The sequence below is a fragment of the Seriola dumerili genome, unplaced genomic scaffold, assembly GCF_002260705.1.
Source record: "Seriola dumerili isolate Sdu_G_001 unplaced genomic scaffold, Sdu_1.0 BDQW01000621.1, whole genome shotgun sequence".
NCBI classification, from domain to species: Eukaryota; Metazoa; Chordata; class Actinopteri; order Carangiformes; family Carangidae; genus Seriola; species Seriola dumerili.
The window spans coordinates 1642073-1660482 of NW_019174876.1; the positions used below are offsets into that span (position 1 = coordinate 1642073).

Sequence of the window (18410 nt, forward strand, 5' to 3'; positions counted from 1 at the left end):
TGAGCTTGCACTCTCACTGATTCACACTTACACCTTTGTTTCCGCTCTCAGCGAGCTCTCATGTTTCATTAACCACAGTGTTTCTCACAGGCAGACATTTTACTTTGGTTAAGAGATTGTCTGCAGCGTGCTTTGTATTCCTCCATTCAGTCTTAGTCTTTATGCATGATAGAGCCCAAACAAATGAAATTAAATGCCACATCTGAATATCACCCAGTTCATCACATCATCCGAAATAAGCTGAGCTCGTACAAATAACTAATGCATCTAAAACTCAGAGAAGTCGTCAACATGTGACAAGTAGGAACCATTTTACTCTTGTCTCTGAAGGTAACACCGCAGATCAGTGGCACAGGTTACTTTTTGTTTGAATGAGCTCAGACTCTTGCTCTCCCTTTCTCTCTTATTGTCTCCGTGTGATAGACAGCGACAGTCGAGCTCTGTCTCCTTGCACACATAAAAAAAGAGAGACAGGTATGAAGTTGAGTCAGCCTTGCATCATCAGTGCACTTTAAAAACCTTTTTCGTCCATGCAAGACGCTGCTGAATGCACACGAGAATGAGGGCAAGTGTAATGACACACAAACACTCACACACTTACTGCTTTGTAAAGCAAACTGGCTGAGTGACGTTCTTCAAGAGCTCCTTTGATATACGCACTTCAGTCTGTAAAAGTTGTGGCAGTATGTAGGCATCATGTTTAAAATAAAAATAAAAAAAAAAACTGACTCTTCCTACATGGCTTTAACTGATGCAGTGCACGTCTTATGTCTCATGTCTTAAATCTATAATGACTAAAAGATGCTGGAGGATAGCTGGAAGTGTAAGATCCAGGATTTTTGGAGCTTGACCCCAGTACTAGTTCAGGAGAATGTGGGTTCTGCTGCTTTGAGTTTGCGCTACACTAAATTGCAGGAGTAGCCCTTTAAATGTGTGTCTTGCACTGCCTTCTTCACGCAGCAATGTAATAAATTTCACTTATAGGCCAAATTATGATTTCATGATATGATGACATATGAATTTTATCAGTTGAGCCATTTTAGAAAGGAAAACATGAAAAATCCAGTTTTAGTTCAAGTAAAAATCTTCCCGTTGCTTCAGCAGATGAGCATATTTTCAAGGATGTCACATAAATTTTTAAAGTTTGGACGTACATTTTCTACCAAGTTCAATATACTGTTTAAACTTTCAACAGCTTGCAAGATGAAAATCCAATACAACACATGACCTCTAGAATCAGACGGCCAAAAGAAATAACATTTTTTAACATTTTACCTTTTAAAGGCGGCATTATTTCTGTTTTCTGCCTGGTCAGACTGTGTAAAACAGCAGAATTCTGCACATCATATCTAATGATTTACTGAATTTACGAGGAAATGTATCAGGAAGGTTACGGGTGCTTAGACAACTTGTCGAGGGGTCAATGAGGCGCGGTGGAGCATCACACCCTCGCTATAGATGGATGGCAGTCAGGCTGTGAAGTTAAACATTGGCAAAAACAGTTTTAACTCTGGCAAAACAACCTTTCTTGATACGCTGTGTGAACGCTCTTTTCACCTGATGCCGTTACTTCCACCACGCTGAGGGGGAAAACGGGGCAGTAGATCTCTTCTTATCGCACCAGCAGCGCTGCCTTATCTCTAACAGGCCTGTCACAAACAAAGACCTATGATCAGAAGGCACACAGCCATTACTTTAACAGATCAGTGTTCATGTCTGATAAGGGCTTAATTGAGTCATATTACCAGAGTCAGAGTGAGGTCATTAATAGTGATCTCTGTGGGTTGCCAGGAAGTTGTGGTTAGCCTTTGTTCACCAACTGTACTGCTTAATGATGCCTTTATGGAGGGGGGAGAAGGGGGGCGGGGTGGGGTTGCTACCCCTGAAGAAGAATGGCATCAATAATTCACTCCTGTGCTTAAAGTGCTCATGAAAAGTTAAGAGGCTTCAATTTCTCAACGGGAGGCATTTCTATTGTCACTTCACACAGTGAATACAGTGTCACAGCACCCAGACAGGGGGCAGACACATACAGTATGCTTTCAGTCACACACACTCATTCTAACATAAGCATGCGTGAGCAAACACACACACTCACACTTGCATGCATGCACAAACACACACACTCACACTTGCATGCACGCACAAACACACACACCCCGCTGTGTAAGTCAAGTAGGTAATGAATCCATTAGAGTTACACTGGAGAGTCTCATAGATACATGGCCCTCAAGGGGAAACCTTGCACAGAACACACACACACACACAGAAATGCACTTGTAATGAATCACACTTAAGTACTCACTGGCAAATGTGACTCCCATTCTTGCGAGCAGTCTGATGAAAATGATGAATGGTCCTTACCTCGGCAGAATAATTCATAGGATCACTGCAGACCAGATTCCAGGATAACATAACTTCATTCCATGGGATTTGTGTCATGTTTTATAAAGTGTAGCACGCTAATTTACGCACTCATTACTGCTGAGACTGTGCTGTGGCGTTCTAAAGATAAAAGATGATGTATGGTAGTATTTTCTGCATAATTTCTTCTTGATAAAGCGGATAGTGATTTGAAACATTTTAGAAAATTTAACACAATGAAAGCTTTCACATAGGGCATTATTAAATTTTATGGTCTCAAGCAGAGTGGGAAAGTATACGTTTGTTTTATTTTGAGTTTTGTATTTCATATTTCTGTTAAGTCTATTTCTGTTTGTTCAGTTTCCAGTGTGGAAAGACTTTTTTTTTTTGTAATTCTGCCGTCGCAGCTGGTTTGACAAGTCGGAGAATAAAACACCACTGTTGTTGGTAGTTTAACAGAACTCCAGCTACCAGTGTGGTCGAGTGAAGTCAAAAAAACATCTAAACTAAGATAAACTTTATTGGTTTAAAGCAGCTGAATTGTCACTATGGTTATTGAGGTTATTTAAGGCCACCGGTTCTCTGGGGTTTAAGGGGCAACTCACTTTCTCATGCAATGTAGTCACTTCGTTTTAAGTTTAATAAACATCAAGACACTCATTCTCATTTATAAAACATGACCTAAGCACCAGGGTGACTTAGGTCATGCCTTATTTCATATAAAGTGAATATCTTTTCACACAAGGAAGTTTTGTGTTTCTGTCCATTGTGGGGACCAGTCGTTTGATTTTGGTCCTAATCACATTTGTCAGTTGGTGCAAAGGTCTCTTCCTTACACAATACACCACAGCGGCCACAGCACTGTTAGTGTCCATAATGTACTGTAGGTTGTTTTTCAGCTTGTGTGGAAAAAGAAAAACCTTTTGCTGTGATGGATGGCCGAACAGAACGCCTGTAGGGGCAACAATGTGATGAAAAACACTGACTCACATGACAATTTCCTGAGCTCTGAGTTTGGTGTTTGTTTGGCATGAACTTTTTTATTTTTTTTTGGGGGGGGGGGGGCATAATTGTGTATGCAGGGCTTTATAATTCTGATGAAATGAAAGCGAATGCCTGTACTTTCAGAGAGATTAGCTCAGCATGTGGCAAAAAATGATAGTTTTCTCGGTCTGAAAGCAGGCAGCCGTCACATACTGATGTTCTCCCAGGGTTGTGTTTATCTGACTGTAGAGCTACCACAGCATGACAATTTGTAGGTCACTTGAGAGTTGTACAGTGATTTTAAAACAGTTCAGCTGAGTCGCATTGCACGACTCTGCTCGGAAATGCACTTCATGCACTGTCCTCTTCAGAGTGGGTTGTTAGGAGAGGGTGTGTGGACTGAAAATATGCTTTAGCAGCAGGAGGTAACAGGGCGGGATGAAACGGGAATGGGGCAAATTACCACACAGCAGAATCTGGAACTGCAAGTAAAGATGATGGTTTCCCGCAGTTACATAGGGTTCATCATCACACCTCCTTGCCCGTGTTACCTCCTCCCCCCTCTTTGATCCTAGAATGATATTTTTGCCACCATCTTACTGCTGCTGAAACATTTGAAACATGTGTTCTCCCTGAGCAAGAGTGCTTTTCAGATTCAGGGGATTGAACTCGCTGTAAGGCTAGGTTCAGAATGACAAAATACAAAAACTCTTCATTTCAGTGCCACCGCAGTGTTTGCAAAAAGACGCAGCGTCATCATGGAAAAAGTGTTTGTGGCCTGATTATATTTCATTTTTATCACTTGTACCTGTAGCAACATCTCCACACAAATGCGGCGGCCCCCTCGAGTCCCTTTAATGCAGTGGTATATTCAGTTTGAGTGCCGACTATTGTCAAAAACAAAACATGGCAAGTGTTTGAAACGACACCACTCCTTCCCTAACTTTTGGGCAATTATGTTTTCTGGCAAAAGAAAGAGTATGCACTGAAAAGATTATCTACTGTATGAATGTGTCCAAGAGAAATGGCAGACAATAGCAGTGTGATACTCATATTTGGCTCTTGGCAGATAAACTGCTCAAATGACCACCACTTGCTCCTGATTCTTGGCTTGTCCTTTTCATTCCTCTCTTTGTCTCCTCCTCCACATGACTTGGCTGCAGGAAAGAAAAGGTAATGAGGATGGTGAGGAGGAGGAGAAGGAGGAGGAGAAAGGCTTCCAAAAAAAAAAAAATCTACCCATCACAGATATGGACTGATATGAATAATAAGTAGTAACCAATTTAATAACATGGCAAAAAGCATAGAGAATGTAAACGTCAAGTAAAATAACCAACAGTTTATTGCATGCAGGGAATTCCTCTGTCGTCACAAACTGCTGTGTATTTTAGTGTGTGGGAGCTGATATTCTCTGACTTTATCAGTAAATGCTCTCGGGGATATTGAGTCAGCGCAGCTCCCAGGTACAATAATGAGGTTTTGCATTTGCAAGAAATGGCAGCAGGAGTTCTCATGATGGAAAACACTGAAAAAAATCAATTAGGTCCAGAGCGCCACATTCACGTCCTATTTCACCCGCAACAATCCAGGCAATTTGCACATAAATAGAGTGGTAAAGCTCCGTAATGCTGCACAAATAAAAAAGACTTCCCGCTGAATAGAAGCAGAGGGAAGCTTAGCGTGCTAACTTTGTGTGATGTTCATTCGACTGCTCTAAAAAGCCAGTCTGGGGACACGTGTCTTACGGGAAATTGTGAGGTCTATTAAGATTTGAGTGGTGGATTGTGGGAGTTGAAAGAGAGAGAATGTGTGTGTGGTGTTTACACTGTATGTTAGAATAGAGAGGAATCCTCAGGAGACGTGGCAGAAAAGGGGATCTCTCATAGGAGATAAGAGGATGTATTAGGAACTGACTCGCACTAACAGGATCTACATTCGCAGATAGATGCGGCAATCAAAGTGCCTCTGTCGTTCCCCTCCCCTCTTTTCTCACTTACACACACTGACCGTATGTGTGGCTCCACACACACTCTCCAGCAGGTTATTTGAGTGTTCAGGTCCTGTCACAGTGAACCGCGGAGCTGAGGGTAAGCCACTGTGTCATTTCCATCAACCCGCTGAGGGCTATGCACAGGTGGAGAGTCAGGGATTTCAATGTTACTCTGAGGGGTTTATCTGGGCAGTCACATCCTTCAATCAGACACTCACAGCGGAGGTTTTAAATTCTGTCTGAATGCGCACACTACTCATTTATACGATCAGCATGATAGACACATCACTTCCCACAATCACACAGTCAGTATTTCTCTCTTATAATAAAATAGACTTCACTTGTTATGTTTAGGGCTTAAAGTGTTTTGTTTTTTTTCCTTGATGAGATAGCACCGCACAGAGTGGAAAAAACAGGAAAGAGAAAGGTGGGAGAGGATATGCAACAAAGGTCTTCTGCAGGACTCGAACTGGGAATGTCTCTTTAATTTTCATTGCCAGAAGCATAGGGACCTTGTTTATTCTAAAATATAGGGATCACGTGTTCTCTTCCAGCAAAAAACATAACTTTTGGGAGTATGGGGTGTAAAAATCCAGGGTGAAAATTGGTTTAAACTGATTTGCTTTTAAATATTCATATGAAAATCTGTAAAAACAAGTAATGACCTATAATTATCTAACAGGATGCACTATTTTACGTGCGGCAGCATTGTTATACATATACTGCAGAGTGTGTGCTCATGAACTTGTACAGAAATAGGCTCACACTGAGACAAAGACATCACACATGCAAATTAAGCCCTGCAAAGCACATATCCCGTGCAGTTCCATTAAGGCAGTTACCGGCCGCCTAAAGCAAACTCAGCGCAGGAAAAGCAAAAATATTCCAGGAACGTTCACAGGGGACCTCTTGCCCCCTCCGGTAGGATTCATCATTTTTAAAATAACCTGAAGAGAATGAAAGCAGAAAGAAATTTGGTGTGTCTACAGTCGGTGCTCTGATCACCACCACTGCCCCTGGAACGTGTTCTCAAGTCATCTGGGAAATAACAGCAGCACTCAGCTCAACTGCCTTATTAAAAACAACACAAATGGTGCATAAATGCCTGCGCGAATGCCAACTTGAAAGCTTCCTCGGCATACAAGCCTGCTCAAACTAAACCTACAGAATAATTCACAACTAAATTGTGTTTGGGATGAGTCGGCCAGAGGACACAGGCTGTCTGGAAGTCTCTCCTCTATTATCTATGAATTTATCATCAGGTTCTCATATAAAATCTCACCCTTTGATCATAATTCAGCATGTTTACCATGTTTTGTCTTACTTATTCACAGACATAAGCAACTAAAATGTGTAGCACTGTGGTATGGATTTTAGCATGGGATGTTGTTGGACCAATATTTGAGACATGATGTAACTAAGTGTAAAATACCAAGGGCAGTTTCAGTGATTGCAACTTTGTTACTCTTATGTGTTGTTTTCCATTATTAGGAGAAGGCAGCGGGGGTACCATGGCTACTGTTGACATGATATTGTGCCTTCTCGCTGTACATCAAAGAGGGATGACAAAAAAAAGAAAAGTAATAAGAAAGAAGGGAAGAAGGAAGAGGGCAGCATCAGGTGTATTCAGTCCCTCCCCCGCTGCCTCCTTAATCTGTCACTTCGCTGTTGGCAGAGAGCTCAGGTGCTTCGCTGTCATCAGGGGCATGTATGGTTTACCGCCAGGACCTCTGATTCGTCCAGGGCTAAGCCCACAGTCCCTTGGGTATTTTTAGTCAGGTGTGTGGATTGCACTGACAGGGGTCACTCATTTGGTCTTGAACCACTTGGGAGAAGTGTCATTTCTAGTCAGTATGTGCCCAATCTCCTCTGAGTTTTTTTCTGTGTGTGTGTGTGTGTGTGTGTGTGTGTGTGTGTGTGTGTGTGTGTTATGCAACGCGGCCTATTTTTACACATCAGTAATGAACAAACTGTTTTGGAAAATAAGACATCAATTTTGAAAGACTTTTGCCTCTGTTGCAACAGCAAAATGTGATTATCTACTTAAAGCTTTTGTGCACGCGCGCGTGTGTGTGTGTGTGTGTGTGCATGCGTGTATATGTGTGTGTGTGTGTGTGTGTGTGTGAATGGATGCCTGCAGAGTAATGGAACCATCAGGAGCACAGCTCTAAGTGATGCAGAAACTCATCGTCTGTAGACATTAACAGAGACACTGACGGACTTTATTTTCCAACACTGTCATTTTAAAGATGTTCTTGTTCAATAACACCACTGGTGCCTTACCATCAGTTAGCAGATACTTTCTTCATTTCTTCTCACAAGAATAAAGCTGTCATTCAGTGTTGAGTTAAGAGGCCTTTTGTGTGCAAATGTCCCTGAGATTGAAAAGACTCGGTAACTGTGCATGTGTCTGTGCGAAAAAGCTTTCTGCAGTCCCAACTGTGTTTAGATGTAAGAATGTCCTCCCAGGCACAAAATTCTTTCGGTCACCCATCCCACAGATCTGAAACACACTCAAAGAACCTCTGTTGTAGCAATTATTACTCAGATTTTCATTTGCTGGCCACTTCTGTGAAGCCGAGCTCTGAATCATCCCAAACATTCAGATAGTGGAGAGTTGAGGGGGAAAAGAAAGAGAAAAACAGATAGTGGCGATGGGCAATAGAGTAACAAAGGACAGAAAGGAGTAAAAGATGATACAGAGAGAAGAAATGAAGGATGGTGAGGAGTGGAGAGGAGAGTCGGTGCCAAAGGTGTAGTGTGGTCTTCAGGGCTGCGCTGGGTAACATTGTCTTACTCACTACCTCCAATCTCAAGAGTGATTTCTGTTTCTTTTCTTGCTTTCTCTCTCCCCACAGCCCCCATTTCTGTCTCTCTATCTCTTTCTCCCTCAGACCCCGTTTACACCTGGTATTAAAATACAATCTGTATGTGAAAAATGCGTGTTAACGCAAGGTATAAATGCATTGTGTTCAGAATGTGATCAGATCTGCCTGATATCTTCTGGAGATGGTCTGGTGTCACATTGTGTTCAGATGTTAGGTAGGTGAGAACGCAATCTTTGACACCTATACAGCTGATTTGCAGCCACCTCAAATTACTCATGCGCAGGTTTTACTCGACTAGAGGACAGACATCCGACCTCAATGAGGAGAACGAGAACACGTTAAAAATGCCAGGCGTAATCGGATCGTTTTATTATCTGGATAACGTGTCTGGATACAGATCGTATGTTCACTTGCAAAGCACTTGCACTTAAGTTCCAGTGTTTTCTCCCTCGCTATGAATGTCTCCTTTATATTCTTTGCTGAAACTAGGAAGCCCTGTTCTTTCCTTTCGCCCCGACAGAATCCGTGCTCTCGCTCTCACAGTCTCTCCTTTTCTATCCACTCCGGTATCCACTTTCTCTTTCACTCCTTCCCCTGTCTCTTTCCACCCTGCTAACACCTCCCTCCGACTGTGGCTCTCCTCTCGTCCGTCTCAGGGAGGGAGGGAAGAGGAGGTGAGAATGAGAGTCTGGCAGGAGGTTTTTCCCGGCACACGTTGGACATGTGGGTGAAATCACGCTGCTCGCCATGCACGACATATTACTTTCTGATTTTGGAAGGAGTCACTAAAATACTGGTGCTATTCAAGTAGGGCTGTGTTGTTCTAATGTTATTCAGCCGTGTCTCCTAATTTGCTACAGCTAATATGTTTTGAGAGAGATGTAATGCTGCCTAAGGTTTTTATTTGTTCATCATCGTTGTGAGGAAACATTTTTAATTTGTCTTCCCTACAATATCCACCCTTGCAACGAAAGCATAATTAATGTTTTGGTTCTGTTTTGGCACTCGCAGAACTCGACTCAGGGTATCGGGAAAGGTCATGGTCTTGGTTGAATACAGGACACAGGATGCAAGCCCAGGTCTCTACTATCAAAGTCCTACATTTTGTACGCCTGCCACTCCCATCACCTCCCTACAACTCCCCTGTGTACATGAACATCACACCTCCTTCACTGGAAAAAAAAAATATGTTCCCAGTTTCTCAAAACGTAGCTACTAAAACAATTTCATAGTATATAAAAGTAATTTGAAGGGGTGAGGGTTGTTATTATATGTAAAATTTTATGATAATCATGAACAGAATTATATGTTATCTTGAATTGAAACCCCCACCAAATGAAAAAGTGAGAATTAAAGGAGGCAGGGAGGTTAAGGCAGACGGAGACAAAGAGACCCGAGATGAATTGGCCGTCTAAAGGGCAGGTAATATGCAGAAAATGTCACATCGAGTTGCTCCTGTCTGCTGAGACAGAGGAACATTAGTCATGTTCAAAGCTTTCCTCTGTTTTCTGAGCTTCTTTTAGTCAGTCAGTACTTTTATTCTGTTATTCAGATATGATTTTTTAATTGTGTGTGTGTGTGTGTGAATAATTTGTCTGCTTACTTTTGTGAAGGCATGACATCTAAAGCTTTACTTCTATTCATGCTTGCTTTCCTGCGCGTGTGTTTACATTTTCTTTTATGTGTGTGAGTGCGTGCGTGCGCATGTGTGTGTGTGTGATGTTGGAAGGTGGCAGTGATTAATTGCATGGTAGGGATCGAACAAGCATTGTTTAATTAAATCCTGTGATAATGTCAAAGTTTATGTTTCCTGGGAGACGAGAGGTTGGGCCTTCTGTATCCCCTTCAGCTATTAGCCCACTATTAATCACAACATGTGCGTGTGTTGTGTGCAAGTGCATGTGTGGCAGCAGATGTGATTCTTTTTACGGCTCCTCGGGGTAAATAAGAATCAAAGGGCAATTCTGGTATAATGGAATTTTTTCTGAAACTGTTTTCAAAACAACAGTGTGAACGTGTCACGTTAGACGTTAGCTCTCTGCATAGCAGTTTCTCATTTTGGCACCCAAAGCTGTTTTGTGATCCTGGTCCATTTCAGTCCTGCCTCCCAGCTTGATACAATAAGCTTTTGAGATGAGTAATACTTTTAAAGAAGTGGCAGGAAAAGGGTGCAACAGAACTATAGCGTTAGCATTACCTATGTCACAGTTTGTCTTCCATTTTGTTGACTACTATACTCATTACCTTTTTAATCTATGCCTACACCTCCAAGCAGGAGATTACACACATTGATCCCCTTTACATTTATGAAAACAAAGCTAATGAACTTGGCTGAGCACTGAATAACAGCACTGAGAGGCCTGGACGTGAGTTTTCCTCACAGGGAACTGAGATATGCTTTCTCTGAACAAACTACAGAAAACAGTGACCATATGGATGAAATATGAAGTTGGTTTTCTAATGTTCATATTTATAATTAACTGTTTCTAAAGTCACTAATTTCTGTTAAAAAATACATTCTTGGTCGTCCCGCTCTGTTTACTTCCATGAGTGGAAACTGTATAGCTGATGGAATTTTGCAGGTTCTCGTGAAAGCGTAAGCAGAAAATCAAACTGTGTGTGATTGCACCTCAGCTGTCAGGTTGTTTGTCAGCCTTTTCCTCTGCTCTGCTCAGGGTATCACCACAGCCTCCCCTCCTCTCCCTACACCTCCACGGCTGGCCGCGATGGTCAGAGGTTACCGCCGTCTGGCACCCTGTCCTCTGAATACCTGAACCAGGGCGGCTCCTCAAAGGTCCTCCTCCTCATCTGTAACACAGCAGGATCTGGCCAGCAGGCTGTCAGGTGAGCTGCAAGCTGGCATTTTGTTTTCTTGGTTGTTGGTTTAGGTTTTATTGAGGAGTTGCATCTGACTGAAGATCACATATTCAGTTTATTCAGCTTGTGAATTGGTTTTGTTAAGCACACAATAGCAGAGCCAGTTAACTTACATTTCTTTTATGAGATTGTATTTGAGGATGTCATCTGAAATTCGTGACTGTGTTTTAGAGCATGTTGAAGTGCCGCCATTTTTCCCTCTGCTCTACTGTGTCTTCAGTTTTAAATATAGTTTCTTCTTTATTCTTTTCCTTTTTCGTCACCCAGTGCTGCCCCAATGTCAACATCTAACTGCTGTTTGACTGTGACCTGTAAATCTGTTACACATATTCCCCAGGCTAGGCTGGTTTTATTTAGCTAGTGCAGTTGAAGCTCCCACCCAGCTGTAGCTGGAAGCTGACTGTGTAGAAACCTGAGACCGAGCCAAACAATGAGTTCAAATTGGAGCCCTTAACCTATGAAAGTTTGGTTTAGTTGGTTGCCATATGTTAGTCTAACAAGGGTGGGCAGCATCATTAAATTGCCTACCTAGAAAGCATCTGATGTACTGTACACCCACAGCACAGTTGGACCAAATGGTGGAAGCAGCCACAAGCCAGTGACACTGACTTGCTCTATTTGGGGATAAATGTCCCACAGGGCCTGACCTGCATTGCAAATCGGAGAAGAAATGCTCTGATCACACATCTACCTCCTCAGTAAGACTTTGTCACTGGTGGCAACATCACAAATTTTTTAAAACGATCCACACTTTTATAAGATAGCAAATTAGGAGTCTAGTTAGTACTGAGCAAAGATGAATTGACTCATGCACCCAATCAAAGTTAATCTGCAGCTACTTTAAAGATTAATGCACTTACACTACAAAGGATCATAGCTAAAGCAGGGCAGATATCTGATAGCCCAGTTGATCTCCCAGTGATTAACAGAAGAGAGAAATGTTTTGTGGAGTGAGTGAGGCAAAGCAAAATACTTTATATTGATATATTGCACCGACTGCATATAGGGTCAGTCTCCTGCACATTCACGATGAAGACATAATGTTCTTCATCCCAGCAGTGCTCTGTCAGATTTTCTTTGTCCAAAGAGTGCAGTTAATTGCTGTAGACTAAAATCACTGTAATGCTCCTGAAGCCATTATGACATAATGCATCCTTTGTAACATAGAGCATTATTTGAATTGAAGTATTCATTCGACTGACGGTAGACTGTGTCCATGAGAGTGCCTGGTTAGGATTGTAGAACCATTCAGACAGTAATCCTCTGATATTTAGGGGTTTGTTCTGTACAAAGACTAACATTCCCAACACCATCATTAGTGCTTTTTCTCTTTTATTTGACATGTACATCACAATCGCACTGGAACTGCAACATACAATTGTGGACAAGCACCAGATGTACTGTATTAAGTGTTTTTAGTGAAATGCTGATTTACAATATCTGTCCACAGAAGGCTTAAAATAAAAAGGGAAAACTAGAAATACAATACAGATACAAATGTAATACATGTTTAAAAATACAATACAATATATTTACAGATGTGTCCATACAGTGGTATTAGGTGTGAGAACAATGTTGTTTCTCTTTTAGCCACGTTTTAAAGGAGCTATTAGTAAGTTTTGCTATTGCTACATAGCCAACATTGGCATCAACAGCTGTTTACTTACCAGTCTAGAAGAAACACTGAAAGTTCAACATCAAATTTCGTTCCTTCACCCGTCAACAGCTGTCTCCAGTGGTGGAAAGCAACTCTCTTGTTTTGCTTCTTTTTCTATCACTTTTTCTAGTGAAGTTCACATGTTAACCAGCTTGCCCCAGGCTTTCCTATAGCAAGTTACTGTAGTGTCCATTCTGCTCTGGAGAAGTAGCACTGCTCAGAGGACGTATTTATAACCTCTTGTCTGGTAAATGCAACGATTGCTGAAGCTGTTGCCAAGACTGGTTGGTATAAATAGCTGTTAATGATAATACTAGCTATGTAGCAATAGCAAAACTTACAAATAGCTCCTTGAAAAAAACATGACATTTTTTGTGTTGCACTTTCATCTCAGTGGGTAAACAGTTCCAGAGTTTTTCTCCTTTAACATGACTGATTCTCCAAATGAGGCCTTTAACATTAAAATGACAGTTATCATTTATTTAGGTTTATTCTTCACAGGGATCAATAAAATCTAACCTGTTATTGACTTGAGGAAGGATGGATTCATATTTCTCTCTTGCGGGACAGGAGTGAAACTCTGCAGGGTCTTCTGCTGCTGAGTCCTCTGTGTCCATGCTTATACACCTCGTTTAGATGGGACCAAATAACACACAGTCCTATGAAAGGCCTGGTAATATCAGGATGTGACATTTGACGACTCGTCTGTCCACTTGCATCAGGAGTCATGTGCCAATAAACATCCGAATATCTGAGTTGTCATCTACAACCAAAATAAAAGGACAGTTCGTTGAGTATGGCAACACTTGCAGCAATAACCTACAATGAGGAAACCAAAAAACACCCAAAAAACAATTGGACATCTCCTTTAGATACTATGCTACAATATGCATCTTCCACTTTTGTGAGAAAACTTTCCAAAAAATTTCGGAACCTGGCTCCAGAGATCTGCTCCCCTCAGCCACAGGAGCATTTGTTGGCTCATGGTCGTGTGTTCCAGTTGATCCCAAAGGTGTTTCATGGATTTGAGGTCAGGACAACTCAAACCTTGTTTTGCGCACCGGGCCATTGTCATGTTGAACTAGGAAAGGCCTTCCTCCTAACTGTTTGAAATATCATTCTACTTACACTTATGCATTGGGATTTGCCATAACTGAAACTCATTGCTCTGGTCTAATCAAACTATTTGAAGTATTATACTGAGAGACCACAAACTACAGCCTCCAAAATGACTATAAGATTGAATCAACACCTCTTTAAAACCCTCTAACCTTCATGAAGGTGAGATTTATAGTAGGGATATTATTTTAAACTACATTAGTTTTAGCTAGGTGTACCTAATAAACTTGGAGTGTATGTTTGTTTTGTAAGTATGTGTGTATTTCTCTCCTTCGCTCACTCACTCATAAATAATAAAAACCTTGGAAGTTTAATCTTCAGCTCTGTGTGTCTAAATAATCTATGAGAGATGTTGATATACTTGTCTAGTCTGTCTAGACAAACACAATTGCCTTTCCTATTAACCTCCTACACAATGGCCTCTAATTTAACCACTGCTGTGCAGTCAAGAGGAACATGAGCCTTGCGTTAACCTAGAGACAGAGAACCTGTTATGAGGCACTGATGATATACAGACTGGTTTCTGAGCTTTATTTGGCTCCTGACCACTCATACAGTAATGTCACTTCAAGCTGTCAGTACAGGACACAAGGCACTGACAGTGAAGCCTTGATGCCTGACAGCTTGACGGATATGGTGATGACACAATAAGCAGCAAGGACCTTTACTGCCACATTCTCAAGTTTCAATAAGCTCAACCGTGGCTCTATATTGAATTAACTTTTGTATGAACAGGGTTTCCCTTGATAAAAAGCAACTGAATTATATGCAAAATTGAACTCTCCTCTCCTCTCCTCTCTTCTGTCAGGTTTGGACCTCCATTTCTCATGCGTGAGGACAGGAGCATCTCCTGGGACCAGCTGCAGCAGAGCATCCTCAGCAAGCTCTATTATCTGATGCTGAATGGATCTCAGGCTCAGGTAATGGCAGCACCAGCGCCAGAAACATGTCACCCTCTCTATCCTGTGTCCTGAGCCCTTTAGCTGAGGGGGTCCTGGACTTTCTTGACCTTCAATTTTCATTAACATGAGGTTTTTTGTTTGAATTAAATAGTATGTCTGTTTTCAGTTGTCTGAGTCACACTGGAAGTTATTTTAAAATGAAAGACCTAGACCAAAGACCAAACCACATATTTGTTGATGTTTTTTATTTTTTTTTTTATTTTGAGCGTACGGGTGTCCCTGAATGTTATGCCAAACCGCTGACATTCTTCATTCACTCAGAGAAATGTATGAAACACCACACTGTAAATTGCTTTTAATGAAAAAAATGAAATCAGATTGACCATACGGTCGTGGCAGAGTACAGCTGAGGATATCATATCCACACAAATGCGTGCGCGCGCACACACACACACACACACACACACACACACACACACACACACACACACACAGTCAGTGCATTTTGGAGTAATAATGGTTTTATGTGCTGAGTGTAAATCCAATGATGTCACCGACCACTCAAACCACACTAACACAAATCCTCATCTTTACCACTGTAGAAGAAGGTGTAGATTGTAGAATAAAAAGTGAAAATAAGAAGCAGGTTTCAATTCCATTATTTAAAAACTTGTAAGATTGCTGTCCAGTGGACACATTACTGCTACTGTGCAAACTCAATATTGACACAATCCATCTTGTGACTCTGAAGTGTTTGTTTTATAGACAGCCACTCTTGCATGCTCAAGTCCACCTCTACTTTCTCTTCCACTCTGCGTGCAATACACACAGAGTGGATTTAACCATGATCCCTGACAAGCAAATCTCCATTTCGGCTTCATCTGTTTCTCCAGACATAGTTCAAGTGATCTGTCAATCATAAGCCCTAAACCACAGCTCCACACTTTAGTACATAGACATATACAAACACAAACACTCATGCACACACACTGTCCCCACTGCTGGTCTTGGAGTTGCCATGGGCAACGCCATGGTGACAGTCAGGCAATATTTGAGGTAGTCTTATCCAGAGCAAGCAGCCCTCCGCTTTATAAGAAAAGAACTAAAGAAAAGAAGAAAGAGAAATGTGAGCCTGTTATTTACTGATCATTATCTCAGTTTCTTAGTTACCTCCTCAAAGCATGTTTGGCCAGATACAAACTCACTGAACCCCCCCGTGCACTCCTCTTCATTTTCATCTTAATAAAAACAATTACCAGGGTTCTTTGGTCGTAGATTGTACCGATAATTTAGCTGAAAAGGCCACTCATATCCCTCGGGTGCAGGACTTGAACTCTCGCTTATGCTTTCTTGTTTCACTTTTCTTATTAAAAAGAAAAATATGTGCTTTAGTTTGCTGTTACAATCAGATGGTAACTTGTGTTATCACTGTGTAATATAAGCACCCATATCAATCCTCTTTATAGTCGCCATTTGTTTGGCAGGCATCAAGTTTGTGAGTACTTTGCTGCCATTCATTTGGTCCTCACTGTCTTCATTATGAGATGTTTTGGCGCCACCCAGAGGTTTGTTTGGCAAGCCACAACTTTTAGTTCAGGGTATGAAAAAAGGAAAAGATAACGTGAGTTGCTAGTGACTTGCTTGTCAAAATTCTGCCCGGATGTGTGTGGTCTGTCTAGTGAATTTAAACCCTGAGGAAAAGTTTAAAAACTGGACAAGAGTTTTTGTTAATGTGTTGGAAAGCTTCCCCATATGTTTTCTGTCACCAAGCCATGGTCACTTTATTGTTTTGAACTGAACATGTGAAATATTTTACCTTTCAAAATGTTCCCCCATGAGATTTCAGAGACTTAATAGAAATTTGGATTGTTATCATTTCAAAACCACGTAAGCTATTAATATTTAACATTCAAGTCAAAGTGGCTTTTGCCCTTCAAGTCATTTTCCTGATAGATGCTTTTCAGCTGATTCCATCTCAGAGGTGCTTCGTGACTTACATTAATTGTGAAATGAGTTAATGTAAGAAATCAAATATATAGGCTTTTCTTAGTTCAGTTTTCTACCTTAATAAACAGAGAGATACCCTGAAAAATCCCCCCAAAAATCCTAAATACTATATCATATTCTGAGTTCTGGAGGATTTTGTTGTTTTTTGTTTTGATATTGATTAACTGAGAGAGATCAAAATTACCTATTGGCTTGAAGTTTCTAAACAATTTGTCCTTTCAATTGATGTTAAAAATCTCTTTCTTTAACACTCAAACTTCTCATGGTCACTTGGTTTTACCAACACATACCGATCCATTACAGTTTGAAAGGTTAATTTAATTGCATTGATCCCTTTAGATAAATAGTCTTTCCTTTATTCAGCTGGGCTTGTAGGAAGTCACAATTAAAGAAGTTTAACTTTAGGTCCCCAAATCACGCAAATTCAAGAGTGATTGACAATTAAAAGATCAGACATCATTTTCATCATTTTTTTAAATCACCAGATTTACTGTTTGACCAGTTTCCTTTCGTGTGAGCCTTCTGCCGACCCAAAGACAGTTCAAATTATCCTTATCATATTTGAGTGAAATATTTTGTCTGGGTGGGTCTGTGCAATGACACCTTTTGTGATTTACTTACATTTACCCTGCAGACTGGGCCTCACTGGTGTTGACACTTTAAGACAGATTACAGATCAGCCTGTAGTAGGTTGTGGAGGCTGTCCTTAACTCTCCAAAGTTCCCTGAAAAAAATGTACCAAACTTTTGTGTGATTACTCATTAGCCCAAAGTGTCTTGTCGGCTCTTCTTCATTATAGTCCAATAGATAGATAAGGCCATCTGAATGCATGCTTGCTCAGGCCCTTAAAACCGAGAAGAGGGACTGTGCCTTTTTCATTTGCTGCTTTAGGCTCCTATTAACCAACTAATTTATTTCTCTTTATGCTCTGCTACAGTTCCTATTTTCCAACGGCAGCCCCTCAGAATGAACACATTAGCAACCAGACTCTGCTCTCTGCTCTCTAATAACTCAGCCCTCTTGTCTTTGCTGCTGAGGCAGCAGAGGAGTTATTATTCATCTCTAAATACATTTTCTCTATTCGAGTGTGGAGGTGGCAAAAGTAGCTGCCAGATGTAAATGAGGGAGTTTGAGTGTTTTGAACTGTTGTGGTGATGTTACGTACAGATCTGCAGGAGGTGCTGAAAGTTTAACTCCAAAACACTTATTCACATCTGTCCAGTCCATTCAAAGGCAATACTTGTTTCTTATTTTTCTCTGTTCTCAAAATATGTTTTGACATTTGAAACTTATGGTTTACTTAGCCTCGAAATCAGAGCTCATAGATGCCAAGCCTACATTAGACCACAAGTAACCACAGCAACAATTCAGCTGCTTTACACTTTAAAACAGCGGTCCCCAAACTTTTTTCAGTGGGGGCCACATCAACTTTCCTTTCTAAGATGGGGGGCCGAGGTTAGTCTATAACAGGAAATGATATGGGCCAGGGTGACAACCAGTATTATTGTGGAGATTACAATGATAATTTGTTGTAGCTGCCCTTCGTTTGGCTTTGGCACCACCTGTTGATTTGCAAAAAAAAGTAATAAAAAGTCTTCACATGTGTTTATTTGAAGTACCACAGATACTCCATTTATTTTATAGAAAATAACAACACAAACTGATGGTAATGCCGGGGGGGG

The 18410-nt window shown here is 41.1% G+C and overlaps 1 protein-coding gene across 1 annotated transcript in view; it reads left to right on the top strand.

Annotated features, from left to right (window-relative positions):
• usp43 (ubiquitin specific peptidase 43) overlaps positions 1-18410 on the top strand; it is a 111264-nt gene that overhangs the window by 65608 nt on the left and 27246 nt on the right. Inside the window, exons 7-8 of the mRNA XM_022765040.1 lie at positions 10842-11010; positions 14628-14739. Of these exons, the coding sequence (XP_022620761.1) occupies positions 10842-11010; positions 14628-14739 (281 nt within the window). The remainder of the gene's footprint in view (positions 1-10841; positions 11011-14627; positions 14740-18410) is intronic.